At 34.5% G+C, this 15,891-nt stretch overlaps 2 protein-coding genes across 4 annotated transcripts in view; both read right to left on the reverse strand.

The window, feature by feature from the left end:
- Positions 1-1,483: 1,483 nt before the first annotated feature.
- On the reverse strand, positions 1,484-3,251 carry LOC102691278 (homeobox protein vent1). Its single transcript, XM_015346587.2, has 3 exons — positions 2,599-3,251; positions 2,093-2,319; positions 1,484-1,894 (listed from the first exon to the last, which is right to left on the reverse strand). The coding sequence occupies exons 1-3, from the start codon at positions 2,882-2,884 to the stop codon at positions 1,613-1,615; spliced, it is 795 nt and encodes a 264-aa protein (XP_015202073.2). The 5' UTR covers positions 2,885-3,251; the 3' UTR covers positions 1,484-1,612.
- Positions 3,252-5,197: 1,946 nt separating this feature from the next.
- LOC102691477 (kinase non-catalytic C-lobe domain-containing protein 1) overlaps positions 5,198-15,891 on the reverse strand; it is a 38,723-nt gene continuing 28,029 nt past the window's right edge. For 2 of the 3 annotated variants that reach the window (XM_015347070.2, XM_015347069.2), the window contains 14 exons: positions 15,099-15,538; positions 13,012-13,105; positions 12,719-12,816; positions 12,367-12,575; positions 12,049-12,159; positions 11,742-11,889; positions 11,379-11,561; positions 10,691-10,906; positions 9,720-9,802; positions 9,316-9,466; positions 8,657-8,779; positions 8,206-8,265; positions 7,710-7,867; positions 5,198-7,169 (listed from right to left, as the gene is read on the reverse strand). In XM_015347070.2, coding sequence (XP_015202556.2) covers positions 6,938-7,169; positions 7,710-7,867; positions 8,206-8,265; positions 8,657-8,779; positions 9,316-9,466; positions 9,720-9,802; positions 10,691-10,906; positions 11,379-11,561; positions 11,742-11,889; positions 12,049-12,159; positions 12,367-12,575; positions 12,719-12,816; positions 13,012-13,105; positions 15,099-15,538 — 2,306 coding nt within the window. In that variant the 3' untranslated portion in view covers positions 5,198-6,937. The other variant, XM_069188972.1, reaches the window with a different exon arrangement.

Raw genomic sequence — 15,891 nt, forward strand, 5'->3', positions numbered from 1 at the left:
TTTGATGAGGATTTGCTGTTATACAATGAACATCACAGCAGAATAGCAGATGATGAGCGCTCCCACTGTTTTAATAATTATTTCATTGAAAAGGGACTTGATTAGAAAAATTGCATGGGCGTATGTATGTATCACAGTGCTTCAAAGACTGGCAAGCATTGCAGGGTAACTAAAACAGGGGAGGACACCAGAGGCCAAGCAGATCCACCGTTTCCTATATCACGAAGGCTTGGCCCTTAAAGAAGATGACACCAGAGCTACATGACAGTGTCAATACAACTGTAAAAAACATGATGTCGATCTTGTAAAAAAGTACACCAAACATAAAATGTTTTAGTATCCTTTGTGAAAGAATGAAGTCAGTGTATGTGCAACATTTGTAATTCAGTGAAGTTAGATGGACTTCCAGATAGAAAAGTACTCCTCCTGGCACGGCATCACCTAGATGGTGAGTTTTGATTGCATACTTTTTGGTTCCTGACAAAATAGCAAGAGTTAAGAAGAAACTCACTCTGGAACAAGATAGTGCAAGTGAGACTGACAGAAATGCTTCCATTCTTGAGTGACATAACCAAAGTCATATTCCAGCATTAGAATCAGCTGTTAAATAATAATACACTGATTGATTCATAGAAGACCCATGACGTGAGATTCTTTTGAGTTTTGGTCCCTTTTCAGTGGAATGATCCTGTCCACTGTTCTGGAAACCCAGATGATGGAGCTGTCAGCTGACAGCAGCCTGAAACTTCAGCTCACAAAATCTGAATTTTTCATTAGTTTTCTGTTTGGGCTGCCAAGGAATGTTCCTCTCTGTCAATTCAACTTTATTGTCATTAAACTTACACAGGTGCATAGTACAATGAAAAGTGTTTCTCATTAGTCACTTAGTCATTAGTCAAAGCATGCAATCAAGTTTATGTTGCTTTTCACCACAGCACACTTGAGTGAGTCGAGTTTTCAGTTGTGATACAAAATCAAAGACCAAAAGCAACTTTGAATGCTACTCTGCCAGTCAGCTTCTTGCCCTGACACCCTGTCTTGATCAGCTTTTTTTCTCAGAATTAAACTCAAAAACCCTAATGGGGTAAGCAGCAGTCTATACTGAATAATAGGCATTGTGAAAAGGTCTTTATTTCAAAGACTTTTTAATAGATTAGATTTTATACAATCATTGCAACAAAGTTACATCTTCAAACTTTCAATTCAGAGCACATTGTTTTTGAAGGTTCTCCTTATTTTTAAAGCAGACACTGACCTCATATGATGATTTTTTTGGGGTTAGTTAGAAAGCTTTCTGGCCTAGGCATAGTGACAGATTCGTTACGTTTCACTTTTGCATATAGTGAAGAGGCTCACTGTATTGATGATAAAAGACCATTTAAAATAAAAAGCCACCAAGAGCAAAAAAATACTGAACCAGGAGGAATTTTCTTTATTAAAATCTCTATAAATATATATTTGTACAGTATTTACATACTTTAAATTTGAAAAACTAAATAATTTATTTATATACATTTTCTAACAAATATAAAACAAATGTTGCTCGTCTCATCACGTCACAAACATCTAGATTCATGTTACTATTCTGACAGTACAGTATATTTAGCAGTCCTCAATAATAGTGAGAAACCATCATCTGCATCTGGTGGAGTGCTGGCTGTGGAATTCCCATGGGTGTCCCGGGCACCTGCGGTAAGACAGACGAGTAGAAAGCAGGTGTTGCTGTGGCGAATGGGTTCAGAGAGAATTGCTGTCCAGGAAAGTTGTGGTGCTGAAGGGACAGACCGGCAGGAAACACCATCTGGTTCATCAGGACAGGGCTGAAAAACTCGGCACGAATGTCCTGCATCTCCCGCTTCAACTTCATTCTCCGGTTCTGAAACCAGGTTTTTACCTGAAAGAGGACAAAATAAAGTTAACTTTCTGAGTGCATTAAAATTGAATTCAACCGTAACGGCATATAGGTCTATAAACCCGAGATTAAGTATGTCAGAGAAAAAAAAGACTTTAACTTTCTTTTTAGACTTTATTTTTTGTTAAAAAAAAGTTAAGGCAGACTTCTTTTAAAATATTTTTAATAAGGGCCGCTTACCTGAATTTCAGACAGGTTTAGTTTGGCTGCTAATTTCAGTCTCTCTGTTGCACCCAAGTATTTGTCTTTACTAAAGGTTTTCTCAAGTTTGTAGATCTGATCCGACGTAAACTTTGTTCTGATTCTCCGCCGAGCACTTTCCCCTTCGGTGTCTTCTTCGTGAGAAAGACATTCGGAGGACGCGGTCTCACTCTCGTAGCCGGAAGAATCGCCGTTTCTTTCTGAAACTGAATTAAAAAAACATAAACGTTTGTTCAGCTATAAACTGAATCCTTTTATTTGAGAGTATTTCTCTCGACATTTTCAAGGGTTTTTAACAGATTCATTCGAAACAAACTTTTGCTAACACAAATCATGTTGGGTAGTATATAAAGTTGCATAAAAGGAGACGTGATAACACACATAAAACGTCATATAAGAGAATAAGCTATTTCATTTACGATTCTAACATTCATTTTCGCACGAACACGACACATATCGTTGCCTTAAATTTAGAGATTACTTACTGCTCACAGAAACGGGGTTGCTCAAAAGGTTTGTAGACACTGGATCAGAGTCCCGTTGATCATCTGGATGTTCCGCAATCCCAGAAAGCAGAACATTTTTCACAGTCTTCCCTTTTGGCTGTAAACATTTTGTAGTGTACGATGTATGTGGTCGAGGCTGAGCCAAGCATGGAATATGAAGTTCCCTGTCCGCTACTGTATTTTGTTCGAAGGTTTTCTGTTCTTGCTCAGGGTTACAATTGTGGTCGCTTTGAGCGAGCCACTCTACAGAGAAACTTTTTACCATGATTAATTGGCGAGGATCGAGAAAAAGTCTTGCGGGTTCTGGTGCGTGAGTAGCTTCTAAGGCCTGTTTCTCCGGGGTCTTCTCTTATAAGTAATGCCCTTGTAAATATTTGCATATGCAAAGAACTGTTGTAAAAGCTAGTTGGTTCTCGATGATTGCAGCTAATGGGATGTAGTTAACTGTAGTTTACACATATCCTGTAAATGTGTTAAGACCTGGCGCCGTCATGTCTGAGAAAAAAGCATTTCCTTGTCTCTTCTGTTTCGAATCACTCAGCGGTTTTATTTTAAAACGTGTTTTTTAAATCAAATATATTGTCCTAATACAATACAAGTGAACTTATTTCCGATAAGATGAAAACATTAAACACTTGTAAAGCCTCTTAATTGATTTCTTAACACATAATACCATTACAAGTTAAATCTGATAAATGCTTTACTAACTTGGTCATTTCAATCGAAAAACCAAACTATACTTGATCAACACTGTTTGATTAGTAGGGTATCAACGAAGATAAAGGTTTATTGATCTTAAGTGCGCAAGTTGGTTAGAATGCTATTAGACAAATCCAAACGATATACAAATATACAAGCATGGTAATTATTAATTCTTAAAGTTAAAACGGTTTTAACTACTAGTTAAAAAGTATTTACATTTGTTATTTTAAAACAATGATTTTCATGAGGCCTGGATATCTCCAACCATAGACGTTTCTCTGACTTTGTGTTTTTAACTTTATAAATGTGCAATCGCTTTAAAATGTATCCCTGTTTTTAATGTGATAGGTTATGTAGTAATAGGCCAAAGTCAATTTGCTGTTAAAATGCAATGCACTTTGTCACAATATATCCACTGACTTACTCATATTTGACTTTCTCTACTCCTCATGAATTAAACATGATCAGGCGTTTATCTTAAATTGTTATCATATATTTTTAAAAATCAGATGCGACGCTAAAAGAAAATGCACTCTGTTCAAATATTAAATCCCTTTGCATATTCTGTCCTTACATATGCACAGAAAAAACGGAACGGTTTTTCTATAAATGTAAGAATTTGATACAAGCAATTTGTTTTCTGAACATTTTGAGTATTTTTTTAATAACGAGTCCTATATCCTGTACTTATTGACAACTGCCAATTTGTGCTTGTCCTTCATTAGCAGCGTTTGAATCTTCCTCATCCTATGGAACACAACAATTTCATTGACCTTGTTTTTTTAATGGTTTGCATTAACTAGCTTTGAATACCCCGCCGAGTACTGGCGCCAACACTCTGTTTGGTAGTGTCGGCATTTGGCGCACAGCCTTCAGACAGTACAGATCAAAGGTATTAACATGCAGAACAACACGAAGTTCTATTGCTCTTAAGCCGCAGTGTAAATTCGGCTGCCGAAAAAGTCGCAAACCAATGTAACAAAGTAATGCTGTAATCACAAATATTTGAAGTAGACCTACTGAAACGTATTAAAATAAAACTTTTCAGTGAACTCTTAGAAACTAAGAAGGCCAACTAGCATTGAATCCTATATACAATACATTATCTCATACAAAATTCGAAGTAATTTTGATTGGATATACTATTCGTTAATTCATTCTAAAAATTTGATGTGTTCGTTTAAATATTTTGAAATCCCTCGCTATACCTGACAGGTAATGAGGACACTTTGCGGACATACCGCGTGCTTTTTAATACGTCAGTTCAAACTGTAACTATGAAAACATTATTAACAACCTTTATTTTATATAGAGCCTTCATAGGTACATAATCTCACGGGGCTTCAATTGTACAAACACCCCTAAACTCATCAGGTGACTTACAGTGTTGTTTACGGTTCATTTAGCCAAAACAATGAAGATAATGATTCGTTGAATTACTTCTTTTTTCAGTGATCTGTAAATTTCCAGACCTGTGATCTTTGCTTTCCAATTACGTTCTTTATCAAAGCGGCTTTGAAGATCTTACTCATGATGCCACTGTAAAACAATAGGAAGGCCCAGACGTCTCTAGAGGTTGTCTACAGTGGCGACTACTTCCAGTAGTCGCTTCCAGGTGACGATTTTCTCAGTTGGTTGAGGCGAACTGGAAAGTCTTCAATTTTTTGGCCCATTTTCCGCATTAATTTCTTTGATAATGTAATTACCTCAAGGCAAAAAGAAAGTTGCAGTGAATGCTGAAATGTGAAGTTGAACTATAAAGGCTATTCATAGTCATACGCACGAACATAGAATTTCACAGGCATTAAAGTCCTGTTTGTGTATATTTATATATTTGTGTGAAAGTAAATAAAAATACAACATATCACAAAATGAATCTTTTTGTAACTAGTTGAACATTATTTTAATTGATCAGTTTATAATTTTATTAGCGATCACATACATTAAACATTTCATCCATACAATATAAAAATCAATTTTCTCTTGATATTAGCACTTTTAGCTCCATTAAACTTTCCCATACAATATCCAGACACCTTATTTGGTCCCATTTTCATAATACTAATCACTGAAAAATTGAAAAATGAAAAAAGTTATAAATATTTCAAATACAAAGGGCACAATGCAGCATTTTAGAATTAACTTTGCCTTTTACATTAGCTGAAACATGCTCCTTCATAGTATTTATTGTAAAGGGGTAAGCTGTATTTTAACTTGAGGGTTTTCAGAGGTATAGGATAAGAATTTAATTATGGGTGCATGCATGTTGATTTAGGGATGATTTAGCAATAAACTCCCAATGATGTTAGAAATATTCACATGACTATAAATACTGCAGCAAAAATGGACAATAGCAATCTTTGTTTCTTTTAGATAGTATTTATTAATTTGTATTTACTCTTTATAATGTTAATGTGAAAACTTTAAATAATAATTTTCAGTCTACTGTATTTAAAAGTTACCTTTTGGTTGCATTCAAAGACAACACAATATTAAACGTTCTAGTAATCTTTTTACATGTATCCAAAAATTCAAGACAGGTACTAATAAGCTGCTAAGAACAAAAACAGCATCCACAGCTTTTGGCATGAGTGCAAGATGTGCTCACTTTTCTGTTTCAAGGTAAAATTTCAGCCCTGTCTTTAAGAAGAAACAAATCTCTCTTGTCATGCACTGATCTTTAATAGACTCTAACCTGTAAGCCTGATTAACTGCAATGAAACTGAGAAAATTTATAAAATCTCACCTTCAATAAAAGTGTTTTTTCCCAATATTTCTGTCCTAATTTGTAGACTATTCTGTTAAGTATTTTTAATGCTTGGCATTATTTCTTTGCATTGTGTTTTATTGATTTATTGGCTAACTTTTATCTTCCAAAAATTAACAGGAATTTATCACTAAGAATACTCAATTACAGCTATGGGCATGTCATCCTATAATTCCAAAATTATAAAAAAAGTTCTTCATAAAGCAGTAACCCAAATAATTAGAAATATATAATTATACTATAGATGCTTGTATCCTTCAGCAATAAAACAATGATATGTGCTGCTATAATTCACTTTAATTCATTACAATGGCAATTGTGGGAATTTCTGAAATTGTTCCCTATACAAAATGCAGGCTGATACATGTAGCATTAGTAGGTAGCCACTGTTAATTGAGTTACACATATATATATATAGCTAGTTGGAAATATAATTTGACCTTGAGTGACAGCTGCCAGTTCAACTACTTTGAAGTGAAAACATTCTGCATGCATAATTATATTAGCAAGGATTAGATGTCACATCTGAGCAAGTAAGACAAACAGTGCCTATCATGATGGATTTTTTATGTGTGAATTTGTTTTTCTTTATTGTCCTAATACTCATAATTTTGTAAATATATTTGGTACATAGGAGCTGTTCGGATTATAAATGCAACCACTAGGATATTGCCTTGCAAAACAGGTAGACTTAAATTTTAAATCCACAATATACATACAAAAAAGATTCTTTGGATATGATGAGAAGTGAATTTTGAAAATAGCGTTTTTGGTCTGAATCTTATTGCAGTCATGCTTTAAATGCCAATGAAGAATGCTTTTACATCTGCGATGCATTATAAAATAAGGTCACTGAAATGTTGCCTTCATCCTGCGGAACGTATCTTGAATCTTTCGAGAGTGTTTGTCAGCTGGTATCTGGTGGAAGTTTGTATTGTTCTCTGCAGCAAGCAGAGGAATGTCAGTGCCACTGAAATGCGCTATGCGTTGTTTCAGGTATGCCTGCAGCTCCAAGTCTGGAATAAAGTTGTAAGCATTCTCCTGGAAGGCATGGACTTGGCTCACAATTTTGGCAATATTCCTTGAAAAAAACAAATTACTAAAATTAATGAGAATTTCTGAAATTAATGAATATGCTGAAATTTACCTAATAAGAAATAATGATCATGCTTATACTGTATGTTGTGTACAAAGAAAATTAGGGTGGTGTGGTGGCTCTGTGCTAAGGATCCGCGCCTGCGGCTGGAAGGTTGCCAGTTCATATCCCGCGGCTGGTAGAGTAATTCTACTCTGTTGGGGCCCCTGAGAAAGGCCTTTAACCTCAACTGCTCCAGGGGTACCGTATAAATGGCTGAACCTGCACTCTGACCCCAAGTTTCTCTCCCTATCTATGTGTCTCATGGAGAGCAAGCTGGGGTATGTGAAAAGACAAATTCCTCATACAAGAAATTGTATATGGCTAATAAAGTTATCCTAGAACCTGCTGGCAATCCTGTAGGTCATGGCATTGGGAGTCCTGAGTCACTGAGTCTTTAAAAAATAACTGTACATTACAATAAAAGTATGATAGGGACAGTATAGCTAAATCTCAATCCATTTAGAGAAAAAAACAAATAATTACCTTAGTTTAGACCACTTAAATGCCCCATTAGCCATAGTTAAAGCTCCAATTTCTAGTTGCTGGACATGCATTGTCAATATGTGAGCTGCAGGGATTGTTGGAAGCTTCTTGAATTGTTCACCTTCCATTAAACACAGGTTGTCACTCTTTAAAAACACCTTCAGAATATTGAAAACAGGAAAGCAGCAGCAATGTTACAGATATGGATATATAATTTATTATTAAAATAAACAAGTAAACCAATCAATTTGTATTATGTGATATTTAAAGTTTGTCTTACTGTTAGTAAAAGTTGATGCTTGCAAAAAAATGAAAAATGTTAATGCTTGCTATAATGATATTGTTATCTATTAAATATCCATCAAAATAAATGATTGGAAATAGTATTTGAAATTCACTCTGTATAAGATAAATAATTAAATGAAAAGTTTGTGAAGTTTGAAAACAATATTTAGACGGCATTATTTTTGTGCACCAAACCCAAAGTAAAAGTCACCTGAACAGCCTTCAGCTCTTCCATGATTTCACATACTTTTGCTGAGAGGTTCTTCCAGGCCTAAAACCATCCAGAAAGAATAATACACAGCATAATTAATACAACACATCCAAAATATGTTCAGCTGAATTTATTTAATAATTAATAATTAAATAATAGTGCATCACTATGCAATTTAGAATAAAGTTTGGAAAACAGAAAATAGGCCATGTTTTATATAAAGTGTGAAAGATACAGCTTCCATTCCTCATACGGCTGAATGCTACATTGGTTAAGAGCACTGAGATAACTTAAATGGTCACATTTAGTCTAATGTTATCATGGTTTTGCAATTTTGTAATAAAATAAACAATTTAAAATATGTTTTTTTTATATAAAGACAGTACACCTAATGTAACATCTAAATTGCAACAACTTGTGTCAAAGTGTGGTAAAAATTAGCATGACTCACAGGTAACTGTCTGACTATAACATTCTCTAGTCCTCCAAGAATCTGCATAGCGGTGGCAAAATTTCTTGATTCATAGCATAACTTGGCAATGAGAAGAAATTTGGAAAGAAGTCCAGTTTGTGCCTAAAAAAATCATAGAGTCATACCATGAACATCAAGATCAAGATCAAGAACAAGAACTGTGATGATTGTTACATCGCTTCTTTTGAATGGTCAAGGCCATATACAGTAGAAGAAAAGAATACATGAGGGCATTTCTTTCTTCCATTTTTCCATTTTCTAATTCTCCTAAACCCCAGGTTTGTAAGATAATTCAACAACACTCTGTGCTACCCAGCAGTTCATTTTTAAATTATGACAAAAACAGGTACTTTAAAACAAGTTACTCATCAATAACACTGCAAACACAGCATTGTGTTTTCCTTAATAGGATTTCCAAACTATGGGAAAGACAACAATGACCATTAACTATGTGTGAAGAATTAAACACCAACACTGACAGAAATGAGATAGACATGTATGCAATGAATACATGTTGAATCAAAAAGGATTTCCATCCATTCTAAAATATACACATCTATAACATAACGAAAAACCCACTACAGTCTAGTGACGAGACTATTGAAATAAACGTATTATTTTAAAGGATTTATGGTTACCTTTACTGTGTCACAGATGACAGTTTCAGCAGACACCCAGTTGCTGACATGATCTGCGTATTTTAACAGCTGAAGAATGTATGGGTCTTGTGTCATTTCTGAAGCAAAAAGGTTGCTGCCCTCTGCTGACACATTGTCAGGTGAAACAGCTCTGGGAGAAAAGCAAATGTGTTTAGACAATAATATTCAACTATCAACAAGGAATAGGCACAAAATCCTTTGAAGCGAACAGGACCATATCCAACATAAGCTTCGATGAAACTCACAATATTAATAATACGGTGTAAATGAGTAAAACAGAACACTCTAGGTTTGTCTGATTGCCTGAGATGAAATATCAGTTATCGCCATTTATTTCACACATACAGTATAAGTATAATTTGAAATACAGAATATATACTCACTTTGCAATGTTCAAGGTTTTATCTTTGACTCCTAGTGCTCTAGAGTTAAGAAAATGAACCGGATGACATCCTTGAAACATTTCCTGTTTAAAAACCGGGCAAGATTAGAAACAACCATAAACATTCCAACATATCAGTGAATCAAAAAACTTTGATTTTGTAAGCTTCAACACTCCTGATTTAACTTTGATTTTTGTCCAGACAAGTAATTCCATCCATCCATTTTCTAACTGCTTCATCCAATTCAGGGTTGTGGGGAGCCGGAGTCTATCCCAGCAAGCAACAGGAGCAAGGTAGGATACACCTTGGACGAGATGCCAGTCCACTGCATGACACAGAGACACAAACACACACACTCATACCAGGGCTAAGTTTCTCAGAAGCCAGTCTATCTACCAGTATGTCTATGGACAGTGGGAAGAAACCAGAGCACCATGGGGGAAACACAAGCACACATGGGGGAACATACAGTACAAACTATATGCAGATAGCACTTAGTGCTGCAAGGCAGTAATGCTAACCATTCCACCACCATGCCTCCCACCAAGTCCTTCATTTGATTTAAAAATTGTCTAACTCCCTCTTGTGGTTGTTTTTTTAAATGAACTTCGCCTTCTACACTTCCCAAGATAAATAGTGCAGAGGAACCTTTTTCCATTTCATTTAGTTCACATTTAACGGTAAAAAAGTACATTTAATGTTAAAAGTGAATTTAACAGTAAAGAAAATGTAATGCCTGCTACAGAACTGAGCAAAAGGATGCTCATAGCTTAATGGGATTAGTGTAGTTATCAAAGGGTATTCCCTACAGAATTCAACTGACTGGAAAACGTCGCATTCATACTTAAATAAAATGCAAAGTAAAAGACATTCTGTGTTATTTCACACTTTCAGTATTTACTGAAAATACTGCACTAATGGTATCGTAAACTGAAAAAAAGAATGGTCACTTGAAAGTACAAGCTGATTACCTGTTGCAACAAAGTAAGCTGTTGTGCAGTTTGTTGCACACTGTATTCACTCTGAAAGAATGGATACTTTTCCTCTGTTTTCAAGTGTGAACTAGACATTTCATCAATTAAAGAGGTGTAACACGGTCTAGGTAAGGCAGCTGCCACTGAAAAGGGCTTTTCTTTACGTAAGGCAACTTGAGGCTCAGCTCCCTTGGATATTCTCCACTGAAAACTCTGAAACGGAAAATAGTACAGAGAACTTATTTCCTTCATTTCTGTATTATTCATTAAAGAAGATTTAATGGTAACAATGATCATTATTATTTGTTCATTTGTTATTGTTTTATTTGTTTTAAAAATTTAAAAGTAAGTGTATGACAAGAATGTTTTTTTAAAAAATTCCAGTCATGGAGGCTGTGTTAAGAATGCTGTGTTAAGAATTTGGTAGTGATCTTGCCTCCTTGCTCTTGCTCTCCTGTGTGGCTCTTGCAGTACAGTAGATGGGTTGCAGAACAATGAGAATGAGAAGAACTGACCAGGAGGGTGTTTAACAGGACCACTTGTTTCACAGTTTATGGGAGGTGAAAGATATTGTTCACGTTACGCTAAGCTGTACTTTAATAATACTTCATTATTTAGCAATTTTTTATAACAGACTTATGCTGGTAATTTGACTTCAGTTCTGGTAATAATGACTATTACAGACCTTTCTAGCAGGATCTTCTGTTGATATTTTCTTGCACAGTGAATGAACAGACTTTGTCTCATCATCGTCGTGCATGCTCATTGAGCTCACACAGCAGCCTGGAACCGGATAACTCCTCCTCTTCTCAGGGTTACTTTTGGCTAAAACCAGCAGACTCTCTCCTCTGCTATCTAATGGAACAACCTGTGATAACGTTTTAAATAAACGCAGCAGATTTTACAAAACAACATTTCTGAAAATGTAAAAACGGGGAATGGGGAATTGTTTTGACCAAATAAAGGTATAAAACTGCATTGCAATTTAGAATTTGGTAGCTTATATAAAGCTCATATAAGTTACGTAAGGAAAACGTAATTATATTACCTTGGAAACAATGAAATCTTCCAATATATTCAGGAGGTTAGACTTGGGTGAAAAATCCACTTGTTTGCAGTCTTCCACCCATGCTTGCAGCACGTCTAAACTTCGGCTGTACACCTTTCTGCAATCTGCAGAGGTGCTTTGATTTGCACTGTTGGTCACAGAAATTATATTAACTTTAACCGCAGTCTAGCAGGTTTTTAAAATATCAATATTATTTATTGATAAAGTTAACACAAAACATGTTAAATGTGTCAGCTCAGAAGAGTAGACTTCAGTAATTATTTTTACATTATTGAAAATAACTTACCCAGCTACACTGTTCAATTTATCAATCAAAAACTGTAGAAAATCCTCTGGTGTGCAGAAATATCTAAAGGTGTAAAGGAACTGTTGAATGTAACCTTCCACAGCTGCATTCCTGCAAGAAGCAAACAATTAGCATTAACTGAAATACGATCCTCAGTGTCATGGTACATTTTTTAAAATCATATGATTTTCTAAGGATAATAAGGTTTTGATTGATAACAACAGCATATAAATGTATTGTCATATAGTTTCCATTTATTGTTCACAAATGTTTTCAGCAGTTAACCTTTTCAGGAAACGGTCATAAAAATTGATTTACCTGGCAAAGAGGTATGATATTAGTCCAAGAGGGGTGCCAGACTGCAAGGTTTTTCTTTTATCCTGATTGCTTTTTCCTCTTATTGTTACTGACTGAAAACTTAGCATTGAATTGTCTTCTGAAGGCTTTAGATCCAGGAATTCTGGCCCTGAAGTGGCCAGAGAAGGGAGGAACGAAAGATCCAGACCCCACTGCTCCATATACAAAACCTAACAGAAAATATGACATATCAATCTAAGATTAGGAAAAATTACAACATTTAAATATCTTTATCTCTAGGAGAATTAAATGTGGAACATTGTTTACAATGTATTGTTTTACAATAAGTTTTAAATATGTGTATTTTTCTTACCTCAAGATATTTTTTCACTGATTGCAGAAATTCAACTTTGGATGTCATTTCTTCCAGCTGTGCTTTTACTTTAGGAAGCATGATTTTGGCTTCAGAACCTTCATAATATCAAAATTTTCTGTTAGTGTTTTTCAATGCATAGTATACAGGGCTACGATGATATAAAATTAATGTCTAGACAATATCATAAACCATTCACATTCATAATTGAAGGCAGAAAAGGTTTCTGTTATCCAGGAGTAATTGTGTACTACTTGACTCTGTTCGTTCTGTTCTTTGAACATAGTCCTTACCTTTGTTTTTTCTCTCTTGTTGTAAGAGCTTTTGGTAGAAAACTCTTGTCTTTTTGAGGTTTCTTGTCTCAATCATCAATTGTTGCTGGAGTTCCTGCAAATCATATATGAAACTATTAGCTTCTGTACACAGGGTAGACTTAAGAATACGATTTCTATATTATGTCCATGTATTTTATATATTGATCATTTTAATATTGGTACAATTATGTACAAAAATGGCCACTGGTAATGTGAATCATGCAACAAGAAATACAAGCAGGGTGTGTACAATACTCCCTAGGATTGAACAAAGTAGTTAATATAACCCTTTTGTTATTACTGCAGTGTTAAAAAAGCAGGATATTTATCATATCCCATGCTAGACTTTGCCATTTTGACCATTTCATCCCTCTCTATGGTAACAGAAATCAATGCCCCTTTTGAAGCTAGTATAGGTGTACATCAAACACAGATGTGGAAATCATCCTCTTACGGTTTGGTTTGAAAGTTTGGCCCCTATTTGGCATTCAAGTGGAAGAGAAAAACATATATATCAAAGGGGCTGTAGACAAAGAGTGCTTATTAATATTTATTAATATTCTATTAAGACTTACTAATCACCTAATTGTCCACTGTAATAATCTTAATATACAGTGTATATATACAGGTATATATACATATTTTAGGTAGTACTATTCATATTAAGTTGTAATTATATTAAGTTAATAATAATTTGCTATTCTGCATGGCCTCTAAGCTTTAATGCTGGGCTAGATCTACTGTATGCCAGCACATAAGCTTTTGTTGGGAAAAAAATAATATAACCCTACAGACACTTTTTCTCTTTTTACCTTGCTTTTCTACAAACAATAATGTCTGATTCTAACTGTGTTTTACTTTATTCATTTAGTGTGGGTGACTAATGTTTTGAATTTGTAAGTTATCTTCCTGTTGATTGTTCTTCTGGTTTTCTTTCAGGTTTGAGCTCTTAATCAGTTAAACTTATTGAACTAATTGATTTGTTCATAGGTGGTTTCAGTACTGAAAACATAGGACATATATTTACAAATATTATCCTTAATGTGTGCTATTTCCAAGAATAATAGTGACCAATAATCTTTTTCAGCCTTCTCAACTCTCATTATTTAACAATTTATGGTGTGCAGACACAGGTGGGAATGACACAATCAAACATAATAAGTGTTCCTTTTGCAACCAGTGAGAGAAAAGGTGTGAAATTGCATGCTTATTTATAAATACTTTTACTAACTGGAGAGTTTTTAAAATGACAAACAATTAAAAATTAAAGAGTGACTAAAGAGCCAAAACTCATACTGCAGAGCACCCAGACTGAAAAAAACAGCTCTAAGTGGAAATGAATAAAATGCAAAACATGAAAAACAAACTCTTATTTAAACACCAAAACAGCAACATTATAATAAATGGTGGAATTCCAGTCCAATGATAGTTTAAGTCAGCATAATAATCTTATATGGGAAAAGTAATGTATAAGAAAGTCTGTCTGTTCCAAAAATAATAAACTCTTATTATCACACAATCCTGTAAAATATACTGTAAAATATACTGTAGCTAAATAAAATGAACCTTCTTTGGTCTGTATACAAAAACAATCAAAGGTAAAAACTATAGTAAAAAATGGTATCTGCAAAACATACCTGGTTAAGTTCTTTTTCTATGAGAGCCTTCTCCATTTAATTTAGTTAGTAAAAAATAATATTTAAAATTAGAATTAGGAAAGTGAATGAAAATGCATAAAAACAAAATGCTTCTGAATACATTTATATTTGATCACATTCAAATTAAATATTAAGAAAACAGCAAAAAACATACTGGATACTGACCTAGCTTGTCTTAAACATGCAGTTTAAGACACACAGTTACTCTTTAATGATATTCCTTTGCAAGCAAATTTACAAAAAAACTACTTTCTGTATCTGATTTGAGAAAAATAATAACAAGAAAATGTATAATCTTAAAATAATAAAAGCAACTGAAAGTAATTCAGAACAGTAAATTCTGGCCGAATATATTAACACTATACCATTTAATACTGCATTTAAAGTCTTCACCCCTTTTATACCTACCAGCATTTTAGTTTCAGTGCTCTGGGACTCATTTTGTCTTCCAAGTTTTTTCACATACTTCTGCACATCCTCATGAAAACAATCTTCCCCATAAAACGCAACGGACCACCCTGGCCTGCACTGCCGAATGTGTCCAGGACAAGGGGATGGGGAACAGGTGTTTTCAGGCATTCTTTCTGAGGTTAAGGAATCAGTATCTTCAATATCTTCAGAATAATCCAAGCTAAGTTGACAATTTCCCTTTACAGAAAAGGCACTGCTGGTAAAATATCCCTCTCTTTCAGAAAGTGATGAAGACTCAAGGTCAGAGGGATTTTCACCACTACTATCATTCAAGTCCATTTCATGAGCTGTTCTTTTCAAATAGTTTTGTTCCAAATCAGCAATGATTTTATCTTTTCCCATAAAAGAAGGAAGAGGAATGAAAAGGTTCTTCAATTCTGAAAAGTTACAAGTTACATGTGTTAGTCATCAGACTCACTGGCTGTGGTGTCAACTGAGCACATTGAGCAAAAGAGGAAGTTTCTTTGCTTCAGATGTCTGTATCCAAGACAACTAACTCCTGCTGGTAGGGACGTCATTACCTGCCAGTACATTTTTGCTGTACTCACTATCATACAGTGTTCATGAGAAAATCTTGAAGGTAAATAAGGAATGACAAATTCAAATTTTTTTTATTCAAAAATGTTACTGCATACTATATATATATACTATATTGTATGTATATTGTTTGCATTACAAATGCAAAAAATATACATATGTATCATGACATGTAGATTGCAAGAAATACCTA

Source organism: Lepisosteus oculatus, chromosome 4 (genome assembly GCF_040954835.1).
Source record: "Lepisosteus oculatus isolate fLepOcu1 chromosome 4, fLepOcu1.hap2, whole genome shotgun sequence".
Taxonomy (NCBI): Eukaryota; Metazoa; Chordata; class Actinopteri; order Semionotiformes; family Lepisosteidae; genus Lepisosteus; species Lepisosteus oculatus.

What these genes read in the sequence shown, in the direction of transcription:
- LOC102691278 (XM_015346587.2), bottom strand. Translation starts at nt 2,884, where the DNA reads ATGGTAAAAAGTTTCTCTGTAGAGTGGCTCGCTCAAAGCGACCACAAT. An exon ending in CAACCCCGTTTCTGTGAGCA is followed by an intron (nt 2,320 to 2,598) that starts GTAAGTAATCTC and finishes TTTTTAATTCAG; the next exon opens with TTTCAGAAAGAAACGGCGAT. An exon ending in TAAACCTGTCTGAAATTCAG is followed by an intron (nt 1,895 to 2,092) that starts GTAAGCGGCCCT and finishes GTCCTCTTTCAG; the next exon opens with GTAAAAACCTGGTTTCAGAA.